A 27,211-nucleotide genomic window follows, 5' to 3' on the forward strand; every position below is an offset into this window, starting at 1 on the left:
ATTCACGGTTCATTTAATTACATGCAGGCTAACAACGCAACTAAAAACGAAAATGGGTGGTAGCAGAAGAAATGAGAACGGAAGCGCAGTTAGAAAGCAGAACGCTGTCAACATGATTTCATGCATTCACAAAACCCAGACTAAACACGTGAGAAAGCTAGGCACTATTCTTTAGAGCAGCACGCTGTCGCGGTCCCTGCACTTCCAGAGGCTGCGCACGAACGCAGCCCCGCGCTTCCCCGGGGAGGCCAAGCGGCAGCGCGCTCTCACTCACGCCACCCTGGATTCACCTGCAGAACCGGTGCCAAGCATGCCACCGAGGGCATTATTAAGAGGACCGATTTAGCTTTTTCTTCAGTTTTGTTTTTGACGGCATATTCTGTACCCTCCAGTCAGGCATCCCGAACGTAAAGACAGACAGCACTGACTCTCTCTGCACATTTTCCTATATGTTACGATGGCTGCTGTATTTACTTTTGTTACACTGTCTATCGCTGGAAAACAAAAATACCCCCCTAGCTGCCGAACCCTGCAGAGCTGACCACGCTCAGAGCTGAACAAGTGAAAACTTCTCTGGAGTTCAGGCATCACCCCAATATTAAAATTAATTTGTCACCATGCTATTGTTGAATGATTAAATATGAGTTGGTTTTAAAAATCTCAAACCTCTGAGCATAACAAGTGTACCTGATTTTCTTCCAGGTTAAAAATAAAGCATATTCGTGGTGTCCAAGACTTAAATCAGGTGTGTCGGGGGCGAGGGGAGACAGCACAAGAAAAGACAAATCCTTACCGGAGTCATGATACCTAGTCTGTCCACCTCCCGAGCTGGGCTGTGCGGAATCCTTCGCGGGGTGGACCGGCCACTGTTCGGAGGAGAGGAGCCGGCGAGCGAGGAGGCAGGGTAGAGGGGAATGGAGCTCACTGATCTAAAACGACGAAGATTGCCAAAACTCCCACTGCCAACTCGAGACTCAATCTCCTCCGCCCGCTGCTCTGTGTTTTCCTTTTCTTCCTCTATCAACCTAAAGTAAAAACAAAACAGTCATCCTTCCTTCATTAGCAGACAGATTAACGGGTTCAGATGAAAAAATCGGTGCTTGCATTACTGTAAGGAAACTCCAATGACGGTTGCTCCAACAATGAACACTTCAGCAAAAACGTTCTACTTTTTCTCTCTTTAACACACACGGCTTCGGAACAGCACAAAGTACACCTTCCACTGAGTCTTACCAACTATCTCTGATCACTCGCGTTTGATTTTATTTACGTACCCCACAAGTCTGGAGGGGCTAGTTGGCAACTCTCTTACCACACAACGAGATGTTTGAATTTTACAGCTCCGACATTCCCACTTCTCAGGGCACAGCTGCACATTTACCTATCGGTTTTTTTGACTGGAAACTGGGAACTCTGATATAATCAAAAAATCAATTTACAAAGCAATCAGGAGTTTCCCAACACTTAAGTCTCTAGACTAGACGGAAACATTGATTTTTTTTTTTAAAGGTTGAGTTCGAACAAAAGTATTTTGTTTGTATTATTTGACAGAATTCTCCACCAGCCTCATCTGAATGAATTCACGTCAACCATGCTGCATTAATTTGGAAATTCGTAATTAAAGCTCTTCTCTCCTACTGTATAGTGGATGCTTAAACAGCAGTTTTAATATTTGACTATGCAAATCATTACTCTAATATTAAATTAGTAGTAACCTTGCAGTAACCTGTCCAATTAAAGTTCTACTTATATATTCTGAAAGTACTTTCTGTTATTGATACCAAGGCAGTGGACAGAATTTACCATTTATATCAGGTCAACTTGCTACCTAAAGAAGAACCCATTTTACTTAGCAATACACTGTGAAAAATAAAAGCTGACGTTTATAATCCTTTCGTGTTTCCCACAGCGATGGGGAAAGGCAGTCTTCCGGGCTCTGCCGGGTTGAACACAGCACACGAACCGTGGTTTACGGAGGCAGACTGCAGGCCGCACACCCCTTCCTTGCAGAGCCTACAGCTCTCCCTGGGTTAGTTCTGCCCCTCCTTCCCTCCCGCAGGCTCTGCGCAGGAACCGGCACTTGGCGTCTGTGTCAGCTTGACAAGAACAAAATGTTGGCAGCAACTCTGCCCGGACCTCCTGCAGGGTCCCTGGCACACGGCTGGTCTCTGTGTGCATGCAGGACCGGACCACGGCTGCCTCAGGCCTGACAGGGCAGATCTTGGGCTCCCTGTCACCCTGCACCCCAGACCTAAGGCCTCTTAATCCCCCCTCGGACGGGCAAGTCTTTGGCTTGATGAGCAGTGCCATGTCTGCGCCCAGGATCCAAACCAACGAAACACCGGGCCGCCTGCAGCGGAGCTCAGGAACTTAACCACTAGGCCATGGGGCCAGCCCCCCAGGACGGGCAAGTCTTTGGATTGAACCCAACAGTCGGCCCTTTGTCTTGTAAATTTACTGTTATAACTGCTAAGAGGCTTTCGAAAGAAAACACCTCTGAAACACTGAGGAGGTTACGATTCAAACCATTCTTTGACCACTGTCTTTTTTTTTTTTTAAAGATGGGCGCCTGAGCTAACAACTGTTGCCAATCGTCGCCTTCTTTCTTCTTCTTCTTCTCCCCAAAGCCCCCAGTACATAGTGCTGGATTCTAGTTGTGAGTGCCTCTGGTTGTGCTATGTGGGATGCCGCCTCAACATGGCCTGAAGAGCGGTGCTGTGTCAGCACCCAGGATCCAAATTGGTGAAATCCAGGGCCACCAAAGCGGAGCGCGTGAACTTAACCACTCGGCCATGGGGCCTGCCCCGACCACTGTCTTGTAATGAACCAATTTTCACATTCTATTAGTTTAACAGAGGAAAACGCAAGTAGGAGTGGGAATTTGCCAATCTGAAAACCTCGGCTTTCTGTTCCAGGTGGTTGGGTGACACACCTGAAAACGTGAGGCTCTGAAAGACACACAAGAGGGCCCTCTTCAGCGCTGGAGGAGGCACAAGCGGCAGGTGGACGCTGCCCCAGCTCCCTGCCCCCCGCAGGGTTCAGAGTTGGGGGACACTCAGGCTGGAGGGGGGCAGGAAACTCTCCCTCCCGCTTCCTACTGCATGTTTCACCTTCGCTTGCCAGTGGACTGAACTCTGGCGTTTCTCCTCGTAAGTCACCCGCCACCTGGCACTGCCCGTGAAAAGAGTCCTGCTTCTTACCCACAAGGGCGCCAGGCCAGTCCACCTCCTCCTGGCTCTCCATGGTGCCCTGCCCCACACCACAGCTCCCCTCTGCACTTCGGAGCAGGGAGGCCTCCTCCGATGTGCGCTCACCTCTCTGCACCCCGGCCGTCTCTGGAACCCGGCCTGGGATCCAGAGCGGCACAGGTGGACACTGAGCTCCCCGGCAACGCTCTCCAGCTGTGTCATCGGCTCGTGGGGGAACGGACCGAACCCCTTTCACCCTTCTGCAAGATCTTGTGTACACAAGTGTACCCACACCACAACTGTGGCGAGAACGCCCGGTCAACTGAACTTTCCAATCAAGGGCAACCTCAGAACTTAAAACTATTCAAACAGGATTGAACCAAGTTTACTATCATGGGACGCGTAGAATACGTCCACAGTATTTCTTCCAGACTGTCCTAGGTAGCATACAATTCTTTAGAGACATGCACGGTGTCTGTGGTGCTATGCACAAGCCCACGTACCTGATCTCCTTGTTGATGGCGTCCAGCTGCTCCTGAAGCATCATGGCCAGCGTCTGGGCATCGGCCTGCCCACTGGGGGACAAGAGGCCAGCTGGGCTGAAGATGGTGTCCCTGTCGTCTTCGCCGTCGGACGCGTCCACATCACTCTCGAAGGCCTGCGCCACGTTGGCCAGGACACTCGCTTGTTGGGCACGTTCCCAATCCTGTTCATTAAGAGTCTGTACCTAGAAACAAGAAAATCAAATCTCAGCAAAGATGGAAAATAACAACCAAGTTACAGCAACTTACAGTAAACCTAGCAGAAACTTAAATATTTTTTAAATAGAAGCCCAAAAGATTTTGGAAAAATAGGCCATGCTTGTAAGTTGCTGACACGTATCAAGCAGGCAGTATTTCAGGGGCAGGACAGTCGATTACTTAGACTGCCTGGTAACAGTCACATCTCACTGTGGACACAAGGCATTTCCATGACGTTATTCACAATGGTGACAAGACCGAGTGCAAACAAAAACTGAAAATTAGAAAAATACACCACGGGGGGGCCGGCCCTGTGGCATAGTGGTTAAGTTCGGTGCACTCTGCCTCGGTGGCCTGAATCCACGGGTTTGGACCTACACTGCTAGTTGGCCACGCTGTAGCAGCGAACCACATATAAAACAGAGGAAGACCGGCATAGACGTTAGCTCAGGGCTAATCTTCCTCAGCAAAAACAAAAACCAAAACCACACACACACAAAACATGGCACGATCAGCCACGCTAATGGGAAGTAAAAAGTTCACTAGATCCACGGCAGCTGTGTTCACTGCAGTTGCCACACCACTGTACTAGTGTTATCGAGTAACACACCTCACTGGAGTTCCCCAATCCTCCCTCTTCTGAGCCCGGTGTGAACGAGCACAGACAGCAGCAGGCAGGGGCAGAAGGAGACAGCAGGGCAGCCGTCGGACGCACTCTTCTCAACACCCAGGGAAGAGCGAGCTGGCAGACCACGTTCTCTAGAGAACTGAGGCTCTCGGAGAAAAGCCTCCTCTGTGCCGAGCCACTCCTCTCTCGCGTGATGGAGGGGTACCGTTTGCAATCAGAATGCGCACAGAGAAGGCATGCGCGCCGGGGCCACGTGACCCATCCTGTGCCGCTGTCTCAGCCCCTCTCTCGAAGCCTCCATCTCTTCCTCTCCCGTCCTCACTGAGCCCAGGGCCCTGCCTCCCACTTCACTGACACGACATCAGAGCAACCACAAGACTTGAGATGCCCTGCTGGCTTATCTCCCCGTCCCCCGGGCCTTTACCCATGCACTCCACCTCCCCTCCCAAGATCTGAGGTCGCGGCCAGGTACCTGGGCCCCCACCCAGGCCAGCCCCACCTCTGGGCACGAGGCGCACCCCCTCTGGCTGACTCCAGGCTCGCCTGCTGTGTTCCCTTCCTCTCTCGGGGTAATCGATTCTCTACTGGCCCACTCCCATCAGCCTGAGAAGGTTTGCTCCCTTCTCCCTCCTTCAGATAACACACCAGAACCCACGGAACCTGGATGCCACGTCTCCTTCCAGCCACCACTGCACTTCCGTCCCGATGAGTAAAAGGTCTCCAGAGCCGCCTCGACTCCGCCTCCACCTCCTCGCCTCCTGCTCACCTCCCCTCCCGCAGAGCTGCTCCAGGATCAAAGCGCCCACCTTAAGAAGTCTGCCACTGACCTCCACTGCCCTCTCGTCTGGCCCATCGGCAGGCCCAGGCCTGCTGCTCTCCCCTCTTCCCTGAGCATCTCGCTCACTCGGCTGCAGGCCCCGTGGTCCCGGGTTTCTGCCTACCTCCTTGTCACTCTTTAGTCTCCTGCCGGTCCCTTCTCAGTCTCCCCAACCTCTCAATTTTGGAGTGGCCCACGGCTCTATCCTGGAAGCTCATCTCTATCAACAGGCACCCACTTTGGACTTGATCTCATCTTACACCTTTAAACACCATCTGTATGGTCATGACCCCCACATCTTTATCTCTAGTCGAGACTTCTCTCTTGGGTTCCAGGCCAGAATATCCAACTGCCTACCTGACACGTCCACCTGGACAGCAGATAGGGCTGTCGACCTGATCAGGGCCAGGCTCCACTCGTCGCCCCTGCCCCGCAGTCTTCCTCATCGCAGGAGACAGCCTCCAGCCTCCAGCTGCTCAAGCCCGGGCCCTCGGGGGCCTCACTCGCCTCTTTGTCTCATACTCTATATTCAACCCATCAGCACATCGTGTTGGCATGACCTTCTAATATCTCCAAATGGTTCCTTCCCTTCCTTGGCTCAAATGTCACCGTCCCTGTGAGACCTCGCTGGCTACCCTACTTAAAACTATCATTCCCCTCCTACAGCTCAGGGTACCCCGGGTTTCCTTTCCCTGCTTATGACCATCGGAAACCCTGTGGTGGTTTAAATATACGTCCACACTTCTCTAACACTCCTCCCTTGGCCCACAGTGAGGGCAGGACTCGCTAACTCACTCTAACGCACCGAGTGCAGGACAAGTGAAGGTGTGCTGCCTCCAGACCAGGGCCTCAGAGGCTGGGGCTTTCTCCTGGCTCTCTCTCAGAATGAGCCCGGAGCAAAGCTGGCGGTCATCTTTCCAGGACACTCAAGCAGCCCCCAGAGAGGGCCCAGGCAGAGCCAGGCGAGTGAGCCTGGAAGTGCACTCTTCAGCCCCAGGTGAGAATCCGGACGGCTGCAACCTCAGGAGAACTGAGCCCGAACCGTCCTGCTCACAGCCCCGAGCCCACGGAACCTGTGAACTCTAACTGCTCCTTGCTTTAGGCCACTGAGCTCGCAGCAGCCTGTGACCGCAGTGAGAGGAAACTGACACACAGCCCGTACTGTACTTCTCACGCACGCTGGCTCCTCACTAGAACGTGCGCCCTGGCGGTGTGGGCATCTTCTCTGCCTGTATTCACTGCTGGAGCCCTAGTCTATAATGACGCCTGGCCCAAACCAGGTGTGCACTGAATACGGGTGCTGTAAATAAAAATACGCAGAAGTAGATAAAGATGTGCTGTTAAACAGACACAAGTAGGAAGGTATTTAAACTTCCCAATGTGAATTCTTCTCACTAAAAGATGACGGATACACGCATTCATTCACGCTTATCGCTGCTTCCAAACCGTACTAATTACATTACGTTGCACTTAAGAGTAGGTCATATTCTATCAAAACTTGTTCTTCAGAGAAAAGCATGCCTAAAACGAAACTCTTAGCCAGAAAAAGGAAAATGGGGGGAGGGGATGAGAGAAGGCGACCTATGACCATTGGAATCCCCAAAGTCTCAAAGTCACGGGACGAGCAGGAGACGCGCCCGAGGGCCGGCAGCTCACGGGCAGCGAGGACGGAGGGCCTTGCCTTGGATGGCTCATCCCGCAGGGCTGCCACGCGGCCTTTCTGGGGGCGCCGCAACACCGCGCTGCTGCTGGAGGCGTCTGCGGGACCGTCTGCCACAGGGAACCTGAAATCCGAGACACTGCCCAAGTGGGGTCGGCTGAAAGATGGAAAACAAAAGGTCATTATTAGATAAGAAAAGTGAACTAAGTTTGTTAGTCAAGCCAGAAGCTGTCAATTTGGAAAACACGTAATTTCACAGAAAAAGGACTCCAAGGAAGGCACCTCTGTCGTCGCTCCCGCCAGCGTTGAGCCTTTCAGCCCCGCCAGCGGGGACACTCCATACCTAGGAAAGCCAATGCTGCCACTGCAGACCTGGAAATGAGAGGATGGGGTCCAGCTGTCTGGGCCGTGGAAGAGGCATCCGTCACCCATGTCAGGGCCCGCAGAGGGGTGCTCAGCCCTGCCTCTGCTCGGCCTTCTCCTCGACCCACCAGGAAGCACCCCACCCCCACCTGCGGCCTTCCACGGTCACTCTCCCATTTGTGCCAGGCGCCGCAGTGTGAGGCTGGTGGACACCGACACTCCTCTCTCTGCGTGGCACTGTCTGAAGCGCTCCCACAGGCCCCTCGGAGGGAGCGGCTGCAGAAGCCCTTCTGACCACAGCTCGGGCTGGTATGAACCGGGCTGGGCAGGACGCTTTGAGGATTCCGAACCAAAAGCAGAGACTGCGTGCAATCAGACTGACAGACAATCAACACTCCCGGCTAAAACAGTCCCCTGAACCAGTGACTGGGGCCCTGAGCACCCGCGAGGGAGACGCTCAAGAGAGTCACTAGGAGAGGCCCTGGAGAGGAACTGGTGAGCAGAGGCGAGGAGGGCGCAGCTCCTCCCAGCGCTCAGCCCTGACCGTGGGCACCCCAGCCACACCTCAGTCCTGGCCCGCCACCGAGGGCCTCCCTGTTCTCCGGAAAGAAGGCTGGTTGCCTTCATTTTCAGGAGGCCTTATGATCTGAGAAGACAGAGTCCATTCACCTGATTAAAGCCAGTTAGACAGGGGACCCCTCGAGCCTCCCCACCCGATCGTGGACAGGGCCAGGCTGACATGCCAACTCATCTACTTTTGGTACACACCTCTCGACATCTTTTTAAAGAAATCCCTTCTTGTAGCGTTACACGAGATTTACTGCCTGTTCGAAGATCTCCAAGTCTGGAATTCCCCTTGGAGCACACCCAGCCCTACTTCCTCTACCCCTTACTCCTCACGACACTGTCTCTCTCCCTCAGGGTGACTTCCAGCCCAACTGCTCTGGGGCCGTGAGACGGTTCAACGGCAGATGAAAGCGATGCACCTGAAATCCTGCGTGTACCTCTGGATGGTTCGGGAAGCACAAATGCTTCCCGATTCTGACACCCCTTCCCAGGCTTACCTGCCTCCCGACCCGCCACCACCCTGCAGCTGATCACTTGCTGAAGCCTCTCTTCTATATGGCCAATCTGTTTATGGAAGGCCACCCATCACCGTGCTTTTCCACTCCTCAATCTAGACTACCTTTTCTCATGGAGAAGATCACAAAAACAAGATGACCGATCTCGCCGTGGAGTCACACCAAATGAGCTGAGCCTGCACTGCCTGCCAGACCCCTTCTCCTCAGTCCACCCAAGGCCCTTCCACGCCTACTGTGATTGGTCTTCCCCCCGTTTCTATAGCTCCCAACAACCTCTCTTCTAGGCCACTTGACATGCAGCCTCTAGCCTTGCCTCCCTGAAACAAAGCCCTTCCCTCCGCATGCAGCCTCTCCTGCCCACTGTCTTCAGACCACTCCGCTCCAGGTGACCTTGGCCATCCCCTCCTGCCACCTCTGCACTACCAGAGCAAAGAGCTCCTTTCTCTCCTTGTCTTTCACCTCTAACATCACACCTGGGACCGGCAAACATGTCAAGACGTCTCCATCGGAAAAACTGCCCCCAGTTCTGCCACCCCCTCAAGCTCCTACACCGGCTCCCTTCCCTTCAGGACTCGACTTCCACAAGAGTCACACACGCGTGTCCACTTCCTCTTCACCCACGTGCCTGTGAGAGCCTCCTCGCACACACGCCTGCAATCCCGAGCAGCGGGTCCGCCTGCAGCGCTCTAACGACACGAGCCTTCCACCAGCGAGGACCTGAAGCAGAAAGCAAGCGCCTGTTCCCTGCACTGGTCCTCCTCTGCACCTCGCTCTCTGAAGTGCACACTCTCCTCCTCGAAACTCCACCTTCCAGCGGGTTCGGCGTCAGGGGAAGCTTCTGGCTCTGCCTCTCTGTCCTCGCTGATTTCTCCTCTAGTTTCTAGGAGTGGGTTAGGCAGGGACAGCCGCAAGATACCCTAAACCTTCAGGATGTCCTAACTTGGCAAATGCCGGAACGCCTGCATTCCTCAGGAGGTTCGGAGCTTCCTCCTGAGTCGTGTTGGAGGCAGGGGCCCGTCTCCTGTGTTTCAGTCACTGCCACCAGGTAAGCCCTTCGATAACTTTTGCTAAAGCGTAACTCTCACTTGATGACCATTTTCTACAAAGAAGTAAATCACCTAAATGAGAATTACCGCCTCTACCACGATGAGGAAGAAAAAATCAGGATGCCGGGCAACTTGGTAGATTCACGCCGAGCCAGGGGGCTCACTCCCGCAGCAGCCGGCCCAGTCATGCCTCGAAAGATCTGCGAGCACCACGCCGTTAACTCTCAGCCTCTTAAAAACATACAGACTCCAAGTGCCGCACCAGACACACGAACGTCAGGGCATCCTCCCGCTCCAGCAGCGCAGGCTCTCCGCGGCCTTCTCTTTCTCCTCGAGGATGCGACCGTCACTCCCAGGTGGATGGGGCTTCCTCTGGCACCCTGGGCTCTGTCCTCCGATCCCGACACCATCACGCCCACACTCTGCCGGGTGCCTCAGACTCATATACCCGACACTAATCAATCGTCCCCAGCCCCACCTCCTCCTGCGGTTCTGAGTTGAGTCAAGGACGTGACGGGAACCTCCAAGGTACCAGAACCTAACCTTCAGGACGATGCTGTCCTCTGCCCTCCGGCCTGCTCTGAAGCTCCAGGCTCCCTGAGCTCAGGCCAGGCAGTGTGTTCAGTTGGCTGCCCCTGTGGCCTGCATGTGCTCCTGTACACACACGGCAGGGACTGGAGCGTGTCTGTGAGCGCGTGAGCTCCCCGTACACACACAGCAGGTGCTGGAGCGTGTCTGTGAGCACGTGAGCACCCTGTACACACATGGCACGTGCCAGAGTACGCCTGTGAGCATGTGAGCGCCCTGTACACACACGGCAGATGCCAGAGCACGTCTGTGAGCGCCCCGTACACACACAGCAGGTGCTGGAGAGTGTCTGTGAATGCGTGAGTGCCGTACCCGTGGTGAAGGGACGCGCCTCTCAGCCTTGCTTGGTCCAGCTCAGCCCTCAAGGCTTCGATGTCCAGTACGAGCTGATCCTACAAAACAGCAAATGACACATACTGCAGCTGTCTCCTTCAGGATTTAAAATTATTTGCATCAAATGTTGAACATAACCATAATAGGTTAAATTAGCAGTTATAAATATCAAGTATTTTAGTTCTGAGAACGTTTTCTCCGAGAGTCCTATAGTAAACATAAACACTCAGACCACCAAATTAGCTTTATAAACCCTGATGAATAAAAAGTCATGTCTTAGTCAAAGAGAAGTTTTTAGAGGCGAAACACCGAGTCATTAACAATTATTAATTCTGTAGAGAGATGTGGGGACGGGGAGAGGCGAACAATACTCACCTTCTACTGCACATACTTCCCTGTGTTGTCTTTTTCCTTTCTGTATTGTCTTTGTCTCACATCGAGCACACATTCATTCATTCATGAATCATTTGTTCATTTGTACGTCCAATCTCATTTTTGTACACGTCAAAACAGTAAGGAAAACTGACAAAAAACTTTTTAAGTCACCTATAACCTTCTAGATCTATGCTGTCCCATACAGCAGCCACTCGCCACACGTGGCCATTGAGCACCTGAATGGGGCTGGTCCAAACTGAGATGTCCTGTAACTATAAAGCACACAGCGGGTTTCAAAGACCCACTATGAAAAAGTGAATGTAAAGCACCTCATTAGCTTTTATATTAATGACATGATAAAATAACATTTGACTCTATCAGGTTAAGTAAAACTAATTTCACCTGTTTCATATTACACTTTTAAATGTGGCTACTAGAAAATTTTAGATTATACATGTGGCTCCCATTACATTTCTGTTGCACAGCACAGTTCTAGAGGACAGGTTTGTGCTAAGGTTTTAGCTTCCAAATGAACCCAGAAAGGACTCAGAACTCTGATCCCTACCCGCTGCCAGACTTAACATCCACCGCCAACACAAACGCATTCACGCACAACTCTAGGAGTGCCATAAATCTTACAGCAGGAAAGTTTGACTCCACTTCACCCAACGTCTGTAGTAGTTATAGCAACAGTGAACTCGCTCAATTCACGGATTTCTCAATGATTTAGAGATTTAAGTACCTTATCATGTTGCGTTTCTTCTAACTGCTTTTTTGCATTTTCAACTTCTCGTAATAGAGAATTCTACAAAAGATGAAGAGTCCTTTAGTGTTGATTCTTGAAAACGTTCCACATAATAGTATGGCTACATTTCTGTCTAAGACAATAAAGTACCACAGAAAAGGGGCCACGTGAACGTACTCATGAGCAGTATTAGAGTGAAATGCAACAGTGAGACCATCGCAACTTCTAATGATAATTTGTAAATACAGAACCTACTACCTCCGTGATGGATTTTTCTAAGTAAGCATGTCAAGCCCATGGTGTAGGCCTATCTGCATCCGTTAAACTGGTTTATAGTAGCTTTTAGATTTTACAATTCATCGGTCACTTGGGAAACCTGACATAAGTTTCAAATGTACAGTTTAAATCTAAGGCAAAAGTATTCTGCCCTTAATGTTGGTCCACTGATCAAGGAGGAAAGGGGGAAGCGCCCTGTGTGGTCTCTGATAACGCCTTTCCTGATGGGCTCTGTGTAACAGGAACGTCGCGTCATTAGTAATGACCACTGGTCTCTCTCGAATGAGAGTGACCACGGTGCCCACCTCAGGGCAGGCTCTGGCCGTTATCTTTAGGGACACCCGTGTAGTCGGGACAGGTCGTGCCAAGGCCCAATGCCCATGAGAGCTTCTCTGACAAATTCTAGGGCTCTCCTTCACCCTGGGGATGGCTGAAGTGTCCCCATGATGAGAGGAGCATGAGTCCTGCTCAGACGTTTTCCAAACCGAATGGAGGGAGAGAGGGAGGAGCTGGAACACTTTCAGTTGATCCAAGCCTTTATTTCACACCATTCTCCTAGATCGTTATGTTTATAAATGAGACAGAAATTAACTTCCGACGCAGGAGCAACGAAGGGGTGAGGGCTGGGCCCAGCAAAAGATTCCAGTGCAGGGGCTGGCAAGCGAGGGCCTGTCCCTGTCAACAAAGTTCTACTGGAACACAGTCACTCACTCACATGTCATCAACGGCTGCTTTCATGCTCATTATTAGTAGGCATGAAATTATTTTTGTCAATCACTCATAATTAGTAAAAGCCTAAAATTTTTACTATCTGGCCCTTTATAGAAACAGTTTATCAACTCCTGCTCTATCTAGAGAATAAGAGTGGTAAACAAGCTTCCATACACACAAATTGGGCAAGAACATAACAAACGAGAAGTTAATTCAGCGAGCGGTTAACAGTTGGCACTTTTTCCTCCTTACAGAGTCATTTCTACTTCCTGTAATGGCTGTTAACCACCATTATGCAGCATTCCCGGGGAGCAGAACATGGGCGATCTCTTTGTAAAGGATGGGAAACCTTCGGCGAGGTGTGTGACATCCCACCTTGTCTTCCAGGGCAGCCATCCTCTCTTTGAGATGAAGCTGGAGCCTCTCATCAGACTCTGACAGAAGCTTGTCGACGGTGTCGGACAGGCGTTTGTTATGCTCCTCGTTCATCTTCTCTCTCTGCCCTGCCTGGAACAGGAGAAACAAAAACCTGGCCACTTCGAGCAAAGGCAGGATCGTTTCCCCCACCGTGGAGTCACCCGTGCCGCCATCCCTGGGCTGTTCCGGCCCTCCGCCATCAGTGGACGTCTACACGATGACCAGGACTGCCTCACAGGCGCAGAGAAAGGCAGGGCCAAGTCTGCGAGAGCGTTAATGAGAATGTCCACTGCTCCTTAAACGAGGCCCTCACGGGGCCTCAGCAACGTCACCCATCCCTGACTGTCGGGTGGGCTCCAGGAGCAGATTTACACCCAGACACAGCAGAGTTTCAAGGGGATCAGCTTATCCACACACCAGTGGAGGAATCTGCCCATGTAAACAGAAGCTTGCGTCTGGATTCAGGGGAAAAAATGAACTCAACTCACAAAGCAAAAGGTAAAGAAATTCATCTGGGGAAAAAACAGTGGAGACAGAGACTTTCACCTGTTCTTTATACTCCTACATCACTTGAATTTTTTGTAATGAACGTTTATGTTGAAAAATTACAAATAATCACGAGTAATTTTAAAACATAAAAATAAAGTTGCTAAGTCTGTGTTTTATAAAACTATCATCAATTTCATGGCTTAAAAAGCTTGTTTTCACCCCTTATTCTGAACAAATACAAAGGGCACGTGGAGGGGACAGGAAGGGCTAACAGGCGGCACCTGTCAGGGTGGGTCCCCCAGGCCGGTGGGCAGCTCCCGGGCAGAGGGCAGCATGGCTCAGGGGCTGAGACCTGCGCTCAAGCCACGCTGCCTGGAGGAGCAGCCCACAGGGAATCGCCAACACAGTCAAGCCCTCCGTGCTTCAGCGTCCTCAGCTGACCACCACGGGTGCCAGCATCTCCCTTTTCTCATGGGTCACGGTCAAATCAAACAGAAGGCTCTCAGAATCATGCCCCACACACAGCAGCTACCACCATCTGGAGAGACCCAGCACACCACACAATAAGGCACCGGTGTTCAAATATTTTTAAAGCAAAGCAACTTAAACGTTTACTTGGAATTGCCTTACTTATTAATGGCACCCCTATCTCAACACTGGTCCTTCCAAATTCTATCAACAGTTCTGAAAGTAAGGAAGTGCATCCCCAAACGGATAAAAATCTCTGCCTAAGAGCTACGCGTGTGCGTATGGGGGGCAGGCAGAGGACTAAGACACAATCTTCTGAAGGGAGTCAGAATGTTTGAAAGTCTGCGGTCCACGCCCAAGAATACGGGCTTCTGGTGAAAATAAAATCTGACGGCCTTGAATTGGTGTCGTAAGGTTGGGTGCCAGCCGGACGCAGGATGGCCACTCGCTCCATTGCCTGGATGCTCCACACTGACACCTGACCAACTCCTCAGGGAAAACTCTCTCAGGATTCAACTGACACGAGCCTCCACTGCACACTCTCTTCACAGCTCACAGCTCAGTCACGGTCTCCTCTTCCTCGCCAATACCCACCTCTGCACACACCTGTGTGTCTGCAGTCATACTTTGGTACTTTGGGAGACAGTCAGGCCCGTGACCTGAATTTGGGCTTTCAGTGCCATATCCTAAGCAAGTGGACCTGTCATCTAGGACAACACGCCTCACTCTAAGTTTCACGGGGACCCCAGGCCAGCACCTCAGGTTTCAGGGGCGCCTGGAGCAGGTCCCCTGACGAGCTGGTCAGAGAAGCAAGTGGCCTCCTCGGGCTGGGGACCCACCTCCCTGCAGGGCCTACGGGCACCAAGCTCTTCCCCTGCTGCAGTGCTGGCATGACTGTCCCCGGGGTGGATGCACCTGTCAGCAGACGACTCGTACATGAGGCCACAAACGAAACACACATAACAGGATGGAGAAGGGACCGGTGTCCGCGTCGGGACAAGTGGAATCACGAGGTGTTGCTTTCCTCTGCCTGAGCACGTCCCCCCGCACCGGGCTCGGCGCTCGGCCTTGTGCCTGGACACGTACCCGCTGCAGCTCTTGATTCTTTTCCTCCAACTGTGCCTCCATCTGGCGCAGCCTCTCCTCAATGTTGCCGTGTCTCTCCTCGGCCTGTCAGCAAACACAGTGTAAGTTCAACCAGTGTCTCCGCTTCACTGGCAGCATGTTGTACGCCACTGCGGCGGCAGCCAGCGGAACATGCTCTGCGTGCACCACTGTCAACCACGTGAGACGGAAAGCGTCTCCTTACATCTCCCGACACAGCCTACGTGGCTTCACGTGCTCATCTGGGAAGCGGTTAATCCTCTCACGTTGGTGACGCTGAGGCAGGACTGGTGTTGGTGACAAATGTGGTGAGAGAAATGTGCTTCCCCGACCCCGTGCCCAATTTCAGTGGATCGTATGCTCCCCACCCTCACATCACGTTTGGTTAGTCAGCAGGGAAAGCAGGAAGCAGCAAGCGCGAGTGAGAGCAATGCACACGTTCTACCTTCCTGAGCTGGGCAGTAAGTTCGAACAGTTTAGCTTCCTTAGCAGCAGACATTCCAGAAGACCAAGGGTCAGACTATAATGCCAACCAGGGACAGGAGAGATGACGGGGAGAGAAGAAACCGACACTTTAAACGCAGATCACGAAGGAAGAGAAGCGGTTCTGCGACAGCTGTTAGCAATGAACTTGCTCTGAGGGAGGCCTGTGCGCACTCGACAGCATCTGACCCACCCAAGGCGAGTTTTCACCAGCAGCAGCCTGTGCCTGTCCTGCCCTTTTCCCACGGGTGCCCACCCCAGCAGCTCACTAAGCTCGAACCAGGCGACATGAAACCACTGACGGAGGCGCCCACACAGGCCTCTGCCAGGAGGCCCCCTGGCCCGGGGCCGCTTCTCTGCCTGGCTGACTCCCACGGGCACTGGAGGCTAAGCCTTCCCTAGGCCCAGGGAGGCTGGGCTCTCTGTCATCACGTGCTTCCTCCTCCCGTACGGGCCACCTGCTTCTAGTACCTACAACATCATTCTGAAGGTGCCTAGTCACCTGTGGATAGAGAGGGCAGGGCACGTGTCTTGCATACGCCTAGTCAACATTTGTTGAACAGATGAATGAATAAATTGCTTAAAAATTTGTTTATTACAAATTTATTTTCATTGTCTTTAAAAGAAAATGGCAGGGCTAGCCCTGCTGGCCTGGTGGTTAAGTTCGGTGTGCTCCGCTTTGGCAGCCCGAGTTCAATTCCAAGGAGCAAACCTATACCACTCATCTGCCAGTGGCCATGCTGTGACAGCAGCTCACATACAAAAAAGGGGAAGACTGGCAACAGACGTTAGCTCAGGGTGACTCTTGCTTAGCAAAAAAAAAAAGAAAAAGTAAAACAAATGAGAATGGTGTTTTCCTATTTCTGGGACCAAGTCTATCCTTCTACACAAAGCTTCCATCCTACACTTTGAGTTGCTGACTAACTCTAAGCAGCAGTGACTCTTAGATCAAGCAGCCTGGGGATGAACAGCACACACCTGACAAAACTGGGGAGAAATTAGTTCAGGGATAACAAAAGAGGAGGCTCACACTGGACATTTAAAAAGCGGTCCAATCTCAGACAACGCAAGACTAAGAACCAATCTGAGCTCTTTCGTGGGCGGAGGTGCACCGACATAAGAACAAAAGGTAAACAAGGCACACAGGGAAATCATCTCAAGATCAAAATCCCGACATTGGCCCCAGAAGGGAACCCAAGGCGGCACCTTGGAGAGCGCGGCCACCCTCTGGGCCAGCTCCGCTTCCACCTCGGGGAGCGTCTCTGCTTTCCGCAAGGTCTGCTGCAGCTTCTGCTCCGCCAACTCCAGGCGCTCTTGTAACCGGCGGTTCTTATCCTCAGTCTACGAAACGAGAGCAGAGCATCAAAATGGACCAAATCTTCTGGCCATCTCCATATTGACAAACTGAGGAAAACTCTAAACGCAGACATCTCCTAAACCAGCTCTGACAGAAGCAGCACTGTGCTGGCAGGCACTTCAGAGTGAACCTCGTCTTCCACTGTTTGGGCTTGATTTCAATGTGCAAAGCCCCTCTGCCAAAGTAGTTGCTTTACCTAAATATCTTTGAAGAAGTCTTTTTTCTTAAAAAAAAAACAACAAAAAACAAAAAACAAAGTTCCTATACATGAAAGAAAACCCATTTTCTGTAGAAGCTTGCTCATTCTTATTGACAAGCTAAGGAAGAAGAGTCATTATTAACCCTTTTTAAAAAATAACCAGACCCATGATTTGACGGTAACACTACTTCCAGCCAACTGCCAGGGGCAGGTAAGCCAAAAGATGGCCTTCTCCTTTGAAACAGAGACCTTCGAAGAGTCGGCCTAAGGAAAAGCTAGTCAAGCTATTTTTGTAAATGTATCATTGTTCTTTTAAAAAGTCCTCCTACTCTAAAAAAAAACTTCAATGTAGGAAATTTAGACAAGAACTTCTTAAAAAAAGAAAATTTTAAAAATCATCTGTAAGTTCAGGTTCCTGAGAGGCGGACATTTGCTCCTAAGCAGCTTTCTCCTCTTCCTGTGTGCACGTATCTCCGTAGACATACAGACAATATATTACGCTTGAAAACCTTTGGAAAACGCATCACACTGTCCACAGTATTTTGTGGTCTGCCCTTTAAAGTCATCCCTGTGAACAACTCCCAAGCTCTCAAACAGTATTCCACAATAAAATTGTTAATGGCTTCCTAGTATTTTATGTTTTATTTTTATTTTGGGTTTAATGATACACTTTATGATACACCAAATGAACTCACTTTATTTTCAAGAAGCTGAATTGGGGTTTCCTGGTTAACTCGATTCTCTGGGGCTACAGAGAAACAGGAGCAAGCGTGGCTCAGCAAACCGCAGGAGGGGCAGACTCTCCCTGCAGGCTGCATTTCTAAACGCGCCATGTATTACACTGACCCAGCTGTTAACAAGCAGCCGCTGCCTTGCAGCTCTCTGCCACTCTGCTCCTTTGGTAAAAACGCTAACAAGCAACAGATTAACATTCACTTAAAACAAAACAAAACAGGAGAAAGAAGCAAGGAGTGCAGTTCCATAAAATGGTTAAATCAAATCCTAAGTAATTAAAACTGGCCAGTTGAAGTCATTCACCCTTTTGAACACAGTAGTCTAAGATTACAAAAACTTTACATTGGGCCTTGGTTTCCAACATGGAAGTCACAGGAAAAAGGCCTTTAACTGCCTTAGTAATTATTCAGTGAAAGCCAGACAGAGCTCTGTAAGATCCCCTACCTGGCGATGCACGGAGTCTTTGTGCGCGATTTCGTTTCCGAGTTTGTCGTTGAGGTCGTGCACAGAGGTGGCCTCCCGCTGCGCCGCGAGGTAGCGCTTCTCCAGAGCAGTGATTCTCTCTTCCATGTCTTCCTTTTGGGCCATGGCCTACATTAGGTGTTTCAGACGGAAAAAAGGTGAATGCTAAAGAGAGAAAAAACTGGACTAAACTCTAATTTTGAAATCAAATATAAAATTAGTGTCCTCAGAATTAAGTTGATAGAGATGCCAGTTTCCTTCAAGGTGAATGGCAATGTACCTATCTCAAATATCATAAATATTCATAAATATTCACCTACTCTGTTTGGCCACTCAGTTTACGAAGCTTATCCTTTTCTACATAAGATTACCCAGAAAAATGGATAATAAAATAGCCCAATCTTGCAAGAATCCCAGGAGGTGAAGGTCTTGACAATGAAGACACGACCTCTGTGTGCCTCACAATGCAAGTGCGCTCCTGCAGGACGGGGCGAAGCCCCTCAAGGACACAATGCTGAGACACTAGTCTCATTTTCTTGGCTAGAAGTTGGATGAAACCTCATGCAATTACCACAAAATTAAAGCAATAACATTAACAAATGGGAACAGAAGTAAAAGTTCAATTTAATTGGATGCAACCTTCTGATGCCTCATTCAGCAGCAAAATTCTATTACACAGTATCGAACACTGAAACCAGGACCAGAACTTTCTGATAGCGCCATTCCTGTCCCCCAACCTAAAAGTCCATTTCAGGTCCCTCTTTGTTTACTAAGGAACTCATGTTAGCCACGTCTTAATATTCAAAGTGACGGGTCTTAAAGAAGTTCGAAATCCTCTGCATATTAAACTCCGCCACATAAATAATCTCCTCCTGCTGCCAAAGAACAATATAACTAAACAAGTTCTGTAATAAATGCAGTCTTTTTCTTTGTTTTGAATTCCTACAGAAAACTGCTCGCACCGAGTTGCTGAAGGGGCAGTGCGGCTGCTCCGCACCCACGTGAAAAGGTCTGAAGGGTCTTCCCGACAGGCTCTCTGAGATGGTCTCGCAGGGGTGCGCGCGCGTGTGTTCTGTTTGTTTACAAAGGACGGGCTGCAGTGACAGGAGGAAGCACCAGAGAAAGTATCCAGCCCTCATTTGCTCTTATAACGATGGTTAGACAGATTCTCGTAAATAATTCTACGTGCAGAAACATGTGCCGGAAACGAGTCTATTTCTGCATATTGTTCCAGCACGCTCCTCACGGCACAGTGTGAGCCAATTCCACTCTCGCTGTGGTACGACCTCTGACATTCAATACCGTCACCCATCCCTTCGCAGAGCAGAAGGTCAGAGCGCCGGAAGACTGCCAGGAACGCGCCCTTAACGGTCAGCAGATCACGCTCACATCACTTTCAGGGAACAAGCAGACAACCGATACCAACATTCCCCTTAAGCAAGAAGGAAACCTGAGCATAACGAAGAATAAATTCAGACAGCCTGGAAGCCGTGGACGTTGAGCGACCCACAGACCAGGGCACTACAGCCACACCGCAGCACGGCGGGGAGCCGCGGCCAGCAGGCTAACAGACCAGCTGGACCGGGGGTCCTCCAGCTCTGAAGACCTCAGGGAAAGGAGGCCTCACCACAGAGATGGGGAGGCGCCTACCACAGCCTCACAGTGCTGTTCTGTTTGGCCGTCACTTATACAGTAACCCAAAGGCTGGAGGGTGCTGGGAGTGTGAGGGACAAGATGAGCGAGGATCAAACCCAAACCGCCCAGCCCTGGGACTCCAGGGCAGCGCCGTCTCCACCACCACTCACTTCGCGGACGTCCCGCTGCAACTTGGTGTTCATTTCCTCAGATTTGATGAGAGCTTTCCTAGCGGTGTCCAGGTCTTCCTCCAGCTCCGTGACGTGACTGGAAAGGGCGGCCAGACGCTCCTTCATCTGGCTCTGCTCTCTCGACTGCTTATCTATGACTTCCTGGAGCTTGATGACTTTAGCAAGGTCCTCCTCGTGGCTTAAGGAACCATTGGAAGATCGCTGCTGGGGGAAAAAATCCTTAAATAGGCTTGTTTGGTGAGCTAGGAAGTAAAGGACTTCCAGGAGGAAGGTAAAACCAAAGCTGATTTACGAGACCTGCTGGACGGCACAGCGCTCACGACACTCAAGCTCGAAGCGGGGCTCGACAACAGTTGTCAAACACTGCCGCACGCACACTGCGGGCAGATGGAACTAGGAGACGACAAAGAGAAAGCCCACGGACTTGCCTTTCCATTAGTGCTCCGTGTATTTTCTTGTTTGCGGTTTACGTCAAGCACCCCATCTTTGAGTGTTTTTTTCTGATTATTCTGTTCCTTAAGAATCATTAGCTAAAACCAAAAAAAATTGGATAAGAGCAAAGAAATAAGTAAAGATAGCAAACTTCTTTTGGAAAAACATAACTATAAACTGTAACCATAACACAAAAAGAAAACACATGGTGGTGTCACCCACCCTGAGGGGAACCATCTCTGGCCAACCGGGTACTTAAGAGACTTTTGCAACTTGGAAATAAAAGTCTAGTTTACGAGTCATTCAAATGACCCAGATTCAGAAAGATAAAGAACATGCGATATCCACCACTAAGGCATCATACTTTTTTCAAAATTAAGAAGTAAAAATTAACACCCCTCAATTCCAAGCACACAATGATTTAGCAAGCTTACCTCCTCGTGTGTGGCTCCTAATTCTTCTTCCAACAAACTACATCTTTCAAGTGCTACTCGTAACCGCTCTCTCACCTGAAAACAGCAGGGGTGGAGTGTATGGGTGCACACTTCTCCAAGCCTTCGCGGACAGTGACCCTATCACTAGCAGAATATAACACAGAACACCTGGAACGTCTCTCATTGATGTTACCGTCATGGAAACTTGCTATTAACAGCTTTAAATTTTAAGTTTGAGAAAAATCTTCTCCCTAAATAAATTACACTACCCAATTCTTAACAGCAAATCTATAAACAGGATATAATAAATTTTAAAACATTTATGTCAGGGGCTGGCCCCGTGGCCGAGTGGTTAAGTTCGCGCGCTCCGCTGCAGGCGGCCCAGTGTTTCGTCGGTTCGAATCCTGGGCGCGGACACGGCACTGCTCATCAGACCACGCTGAGGCAGCGTCCCACATGCCACAACTAGAAGGACCCACAACGAAGAATACACAACTGTGTACCGGGGGCTTTGGGGAGAAAAAGGAAAAAACAACAAACAAAAATCTAAAACATTTCTGCCAACTAATACTTTTTAACCATATAGAACTGTCTTCTTACAGAAGAACTTTGTTGACAAGAATTCCAGAAGCTACTAAGAGTAAACTGAAGCTGCACACGCACAACGCCCGCCGGGCGCACAGCGCGCAGCCCAAGGCTGGCCCCGGGGCCGCCGGTACCTTCTCATCCAGAGCTTTGTGGTGCTCGAACAACAATTTCAGTGCCTTCAGCACTTCCACCTCACTGGACACGCCGGCGGGGGACTGCGCCTGCCTCTTCACCACCGTCATCCTCAGGGACTGCTCGTGCCTGGAGACGAGGTACTCCAAGTGCTCCAACAGCAGCTGGGAGAAAAGGCCAACACAGACGCAAGTTTAAACAACACCTTCAATTGCACATTGGGATTCGGGGCAAATCAATCCTTTCCATCTCATGCTGAACCAGTGTGAATGCTTTCAACCCAGTAGAAAGTTAGAGAAATTCCTCCTCAAATGGATCAAAATACTAATTCTTAACTATGAATTTCAAGAAAAGCATGAGAATGCTGAACTGATCGATCAGTTAAGTCGTGGGAAAATGTCGAAAATGTGTTTGAAACCAGGTAGAGTGGACGTCTTTCGAGTTTAAAGCCAGCCAGAGTGACTGATAGTGGCCCAGAGGCTCAAGTTCCGGCACCTACTGACCCTGGTGTTGTTTCTCTCTGCCTGCAGTTCGGCAATTTCTTCCTCCCTTTCAAGGAGCTGTTCCCTGCACGTACTGAGGTCTTTACTGAGTGCTGCAAACTCCTAGAAAATAAGGGGGGAAAAGAGATCTTTTAAGGAAAGACTCCCAGCAAGCCACCCCAGTCCTCACATAGGCAACCCCAGCCAGAGGCTCTAAGGGACCTCCGTGGGGGGTCGAGCCACCAGCCCAAGACCGCGCAGACGCCGTAACTCAAACGCCACCCTCCCTCCACCCCTGCACCTGGGCACACGCACAGCGGAGGAAGAAGGGACTCCAAGCCCACCTCCTCAGACCCAGAGAAGCCCTCGACACGTTCCTGAGCAGGAATCCTGACACCAAGTGGACACAGACATCTTTAAAAGACTCGCACCCCGGTGACCTGGAGCCACCGGAGAGTAAAGAGGCCCCGAAGGCCGCCGCCCTGCGCCCAGCCTCCTGCTCTACGCGGATTCTCCCCTGTGGAAGAGCATCCCCAGGAAAAGGCTGATGGCACTCCAACGCTAACGGATTGGCCAAGTAATTACTCAAAGCCAACTATCTAATGTGGACTTTTCACAAATGCCGGTAAGCCTTTGGTAGGAAGGGGAAGTTTAAGAAGACTTATTTCTGGGGCCGGCCCCGTGGCCAAGCGGTTAAGTTCGCGCACTCCGCTGTGGCGGCCCAGGGTTTCACTGGTTCGGATCCTGGGCGCGGACATGGTACCGCTCATCAGGCCATGCTGAGGCGGCGTCCCACGTGCCACCACTACAAGGACCTGCAACTAAGATATACAACTATGTACGGGGTCGGGGGGGATTTGGGGAGATAAAGCAGAAAGCAAAAAAAAAAGAAGACATTTCGTTAGCTAAGTGGAAAAAGTTCCTTGACGACATCACTGAGAGGAGAGGTGCCAGGTGCTCCCCTTGTCAACCGTGGGTCACTTCTAACTGCAACACTGAGCACCCTCACACAAACACGATGTCATTAAGCTGGGGAGAAAGGAAAGGATTCACATTCTCCTGTCAGTTTTTCAATGGAGCAAAACTCCTCTGAAATAATTAAAATTATCTGCCAACTGCCAACGTTTCTCAACATTTTAAGAGTTTTCTCTTTACTGGACAAAGGAACGGATAGAGGTTCACCTAACAAATAATCGAGCTGCCAGTCAAAATACGAAAAGAGGCTGATTGAGGTAATTCTAGAAAATCAATTGACAAACAGGTGGCGTAAAGCTCATTCCTAAATTAATCATTTGCAACTCAAAGTCAGCATTACCATCTGTGGTCAATTAGAATTTGACTTTATAAGGCTAGCCCACAAAAGCCTATTTGAGCCATGATGCAGAACTGAAATACTTACCCCTGGGGGATGAAAGGAACCAAGCCACATTGTTACATTCAACAATGGAAAAGAGTAAAGTGAAAACATTTATTTTTTTCTCGAATGCTGTTATTTCAAGGGTAACAAATAGAAGGGGATGGGCATGGAGACAGTTTACAGAGATCTTGAAGGACACGTGAACATTTTTGTGGATATAGTCAGCTAACGCCCATTTTATCTAATTTCTTCTTCAAGAATCTATGACTGTGGGTGATCAACTTCCAGCCTGACAGCATGAGGAGCTCTGCTGACCTGCTCCCCAGTGAAACTCGTGAGATTAATAGATAAAAACAACTATTCGTGGGGCCGGCCCGGTGGCACAGCAGTTAAGTTCACACGTTCGGCTTCAGCAGAGGAGGACTGGCAGTAGTTAGCTTAGGGCTAATCTTCCCCCAAAACCCAAAAAACAGCTATTCAAAGCCTCTGACCTGGTCCTAAGGGCAAATAACAAATGAAGAAACATCTATTCAAGAAAATCTATGAAGATTCCGTGGAAAGGGACGAGTCTGCGGCCTCTGCACCAAGACTGCTCCCTCCCCCACCCCAGCTCCAGGAGGTAGAGACTCCAATCTAGAGGCTGCAGCCAAGAACACAGGCTTCCTGTCCCCTCGCCCCCATCTCCCCTGGCCCCCATCGGAAGGACTTCCTGGGAGGGGCAGGACAGCAGCATTTCCCACCTGGGCCCCCAGCTACCTGGCGCAGAGGGAAGCATGGTGGAGATGTGCGGGCTCCCAGGTTCTGCCCAACTTCCACTCAAGGAATAGAGGCTCACGCCACACCTTGGGTGGCGCGTGCTGAGAATCCTGGCCCTGATCATCCCCGCCCTCGCTCTCTGAGGCAGTGGTTCCAAGGCTGCAGAGACCCCAGGCTGCTGCCCACCCCTGCCAGTGCTCAGCTCCTAGAGCACAGGTGTCACTCAGAGGAGCCTGCCATTGTCCGCACCAGGCTCCAGAGCCCTAGTTCAGAGATTTTCCGGTGGGGGGGGGCGGGGGGGAGGCAGTAAGAGAGCTCCTAATCTCGTCCAAAAGGAGCTGACTCCAGGGGTGAAGTTTAAGCCTAAGGGCGCTCTCAAGAACAGTGGGGGTCAGGTGACAGGCAGCTGGGAGGAGATGACCGGCTTTCCCCAGACACAGCCCAGACAGTACCCCGCTGGTGTGCAGGAGGGAACTGGAGCTTCGGGGAGCTGGGAGGAACCCTCTGGGGTCAGGGCAAATACCAAACTCTGACCTGGAGACAACTCCTAGAAAGGAGGCAGGATTTGACTGGGTTCGTGTGTAGGGGAATTTATGCCCCAGGGCACTGCTGGAACTAGAGCAATTGGCTGGCAATTAGTGGAGTTAACAGCTGGGTGGGTCAGGGACAGAGGGGAAGAGGGCCCCTACCACTGCCACTACCGCCCAGGGTGACTGGGGGCCGGTCCAGAGCCACACCTCCCCCCCCCCCCAGGAGCACAGCCGGGGGCCACAGACACAGGCTTCACTGAAATCATCCAGCTACTCAATAAACTGGTTAAAATGGTAGGTATATACGTTTTCATTGTACAAAATTAAGGTTTAACTTTATTTTAGTTCAAATGGATAGACAACAGTTTCAACACCAATAGTTACTCAAGTCATCCTTTCCCCTGCTGAAACGAATCGCTTTACTCCATATGGTCTGTATATTTTATCACAATTTACACACACACAGTGCCCTTGGAGAAAAGGCTGCTCCTGAGAGCACAAGACTGGCTAAAGAACACGGACGACTCTGTACTTCAGTATTCCACCGCAGACCTGCAAACAGAAAGAAACTCCGGGAACACTAAAAGAAGTCATTCAATGTGTCTTGAAGCCTGACACACACTCCCTCAAGGGAGATGCTGTGTTCAGAAGAGGTGGTAAGAGGGTGAGGCGAGAAGTGGAGGGACTAGGCAGGTATTGCAATGACGCAGGCAAGACGAGGTGAGCGAGCGCACTGTAAGAGAAGTCGGTGGGCTCCGAAGTGCCCTGGAGGAGAGCCAACAGGATGTGCTGACAGACCCAACAGATCTGAGAGGAAGAAAGGCCCAAGACCATGCCAAGGATTCCGGCAGGAGCAAGGGAGGGACGGAGTCACTACGTTCCGAGAAGGGAACGAGCATGGGAAGAGCACGTTCTGAAGAGAGGGGCGGAAGTCCAGTGTGGACTGCTCCATTTGAGACAGCATCAGACACTCACGCGGACTGGGATACCCAGTGCAGAGCTGCAATTCCCTGTCTGGAGTTCTCGGGAACGTTGGCCAAGACGGGATAGCAATTGCATTCCACGCAAATGGACAAGGCACTGAGCGCAGACAAGAAGAGATGAGGTTCCAGCCCTGTGACAACCTAACATTGGACGGCTGGGAGATGAGGGGCATCAACAAAGCAGACTGGGAGCGGGCAGAGGGCAGGAGGACATGCCGGAATCCAGCGCTCCCAGCAGGAATCAGCCCTATCTCTGATGCTGGCTGACCGATCACTGATAGGTGGATCTGCTGAAAGGCAGGTCAGCGGTGACCGTGAGAACAGCAGTTCTGGCGCAGCGGCAGGGCCGAAAGCCTGACTGGGCTGAGGTCACTAGAGAGCAGGAGGAGAAGTGAAAACTCCTTTGAGGAACTGGGCGGTAGAGGGGGAAGAGAAACAGGGCAGGGGCTGCAGCAGACATGGGTTTAGAAAGACCTTCTGGAGGACGAGACAGTGTGCGTGCTGACTGGCAGGAAGCCAGGGGAGCGGTGGGACCGACAGAGTAACTCCCCTGAGTAAGCGCGAGCAGATCGGGCCAAGCGGCCAAGTGCACGGGTGGCCTTTCCTGGGTGCACACAGTTCGCCCACAGTAAGAGGAAGGGCAGCCGAATACACGGGCACAGATCCAGGTAAATAGGTAGACATGTGGTGAGAGTTTACGCAAGACCTCTTCTGATTTCTTCCAATTTCACTGAGGAAACAGAGGACTTGGCGTTAAGTTTAAGGGTGGGTGAGGAGCGCTGGGGAGGGGAAAGGGGAAGGAAGAAAACAGCCACCTAGAAGAGAAGAGTCGCTGTTTGACAGTCACGTGACTGTGGCGGCATGCGGGTCCACTTCCGGTCACTGGTCACGACAGCGGACGGAGAACGCACTTACTGGGTGCAGGCTTCTGCCGGTGAGTACAGTGAAGCGAAAGAGGCGAGGGAGGGGCAGGGCGTGCAAGGCTGTGATGATAACGGACCATGGGATTTCAGGGGGGTGAGGAAGAAGGGAGAGGGGAGAAGGGCGAGGGACCATGACCAGTGGCAGGGGACCTGCAGTCCCAGGAGGGTTGAGTATCAGCGTTTTATTTTTAAGTCTTACTAGCTGTCATGGACAAATTTCGCCACCTTTAAATGAAACGCCTAGTCGAAGCACAACAAGGTGGACACTGGACGCTTCAGGGGGTGCGTCGAAGCTCCCCTGCGCACCGGGACGAGGAGCTGGTTCCTACACGGACTCACACCGCCTGGAAAGAGAGAGCTCCGCCCCGGAGCCCACTTGCGCTCCCATCGAGCCCCTATGCTGGATGCCTGTCACCTCGCTTTCCCGTGACCTCCTCCCGCCCCCCTCCCCGGGCAAGCCTCTGTCTCTTTCATGCAGTTCCCGTAAGTTCTTCCTAACAGC

General features: G+C 51.1%; 1 protein-coding gene across 10 annotated transcripts in view; it reads right to left on the reverse strand.

The window, feature by feature from the left end:
• Nucleotides 1-27,211, reverse strand: part of LOC139040790 (liprin-alpha-1-like) — an 83,764-nt gene that overhangs the window by 37,328 nt on the left and 19,225 nt on the right. For 6 of the 10 annotated variants that reach the window (XR_011495099.1, XR_011495098.1, XM_070487900.1 and 3 more), the window contains exons 2-16: nucleotides 22,182-22,283; nucleotides 21,678-21,842; nucleotides 20,959-21,033; nucleotides 20,521-20,622; nucleotides 20,072-20,296; nucleotides 18,249-18,395; nucleotides 16,720-16,854; nucleotides 15,476-15,550; nucleotides 15,013-15,096; nucleotides 12,928-13,059; nucleotides 11,563-11,625; nucleotides 10,425-10,504; nucleotides 7,055-7,190; nucleotides 3,692-3,915; nucleotides 794-1,025 (exon numbers count right to left, since the gene is read on the reverse strand). Coding sequence is in view for 8 of the 10 variants with exons in the window: in XM_070487900.1 (XP_070344001.1) it covers nucleotides 794-1,025; nucleotides 3,692-3,915; nucleotides 7,055-7,190; nucleotides 10,425-10,504; nucleotides 11,563-11,625; nucleotides 12,928-13,059; nucleotides 15,013-15,096; nucleotides 15,476-15,550; nucleotides 16,720-16,854; nucleotides 18,249-18,395; nucleotides 20,072-20,296; nucleotides 20,521-20,622; nucleotides 20,959-21,033; nucleotides 21,678-21,842; nucleotides 22,182-22,283 (1,977 nt within the window). In the remaining 2 variants the exon portion in view is untranslated. The remainder of the gene's footprint in view (nucleotides 1-793; nucleotides 1,026-3,691; nucleotides 3,916-7,054; nucleotides 7,191-10,424; nucleotides 10,505-11,562; nucleotides 11,626-12,927; nucleotides 13,060-15,012; nucleotides 15,097-15,475; nucleotides 15,551-16,719; nucleotides 16,855-18,248; nucleotides 18,396-20,071; nucleotides 20,297-20,520; nucleotides 20,623-20,958; nucleotides 21,034-21,677; nucleotides 21,843-22,181; nucleotides 22,284-27,211) is intronic. The other 4 variants (XM_070487901.1, XM_070487899.1, XM_070487895.1 and 1 more) reach the window with 3 other exon arrangements.

This window comes from Equus asinus, chromosome 17 (genome assembly GCF_041296235.1).
Source record: "Equus asinus isolate D_3611 breed Donkey chromosome 17, EquAss-T2T_v2, whole genome shotgun sequence".
Taxonomy (NCBI): domain Eukaryota; kingdom Metazoa; phylum Chordata; class Mammalia; order Perissodactyla; family Equidae; genus Equus; species Equus asinus.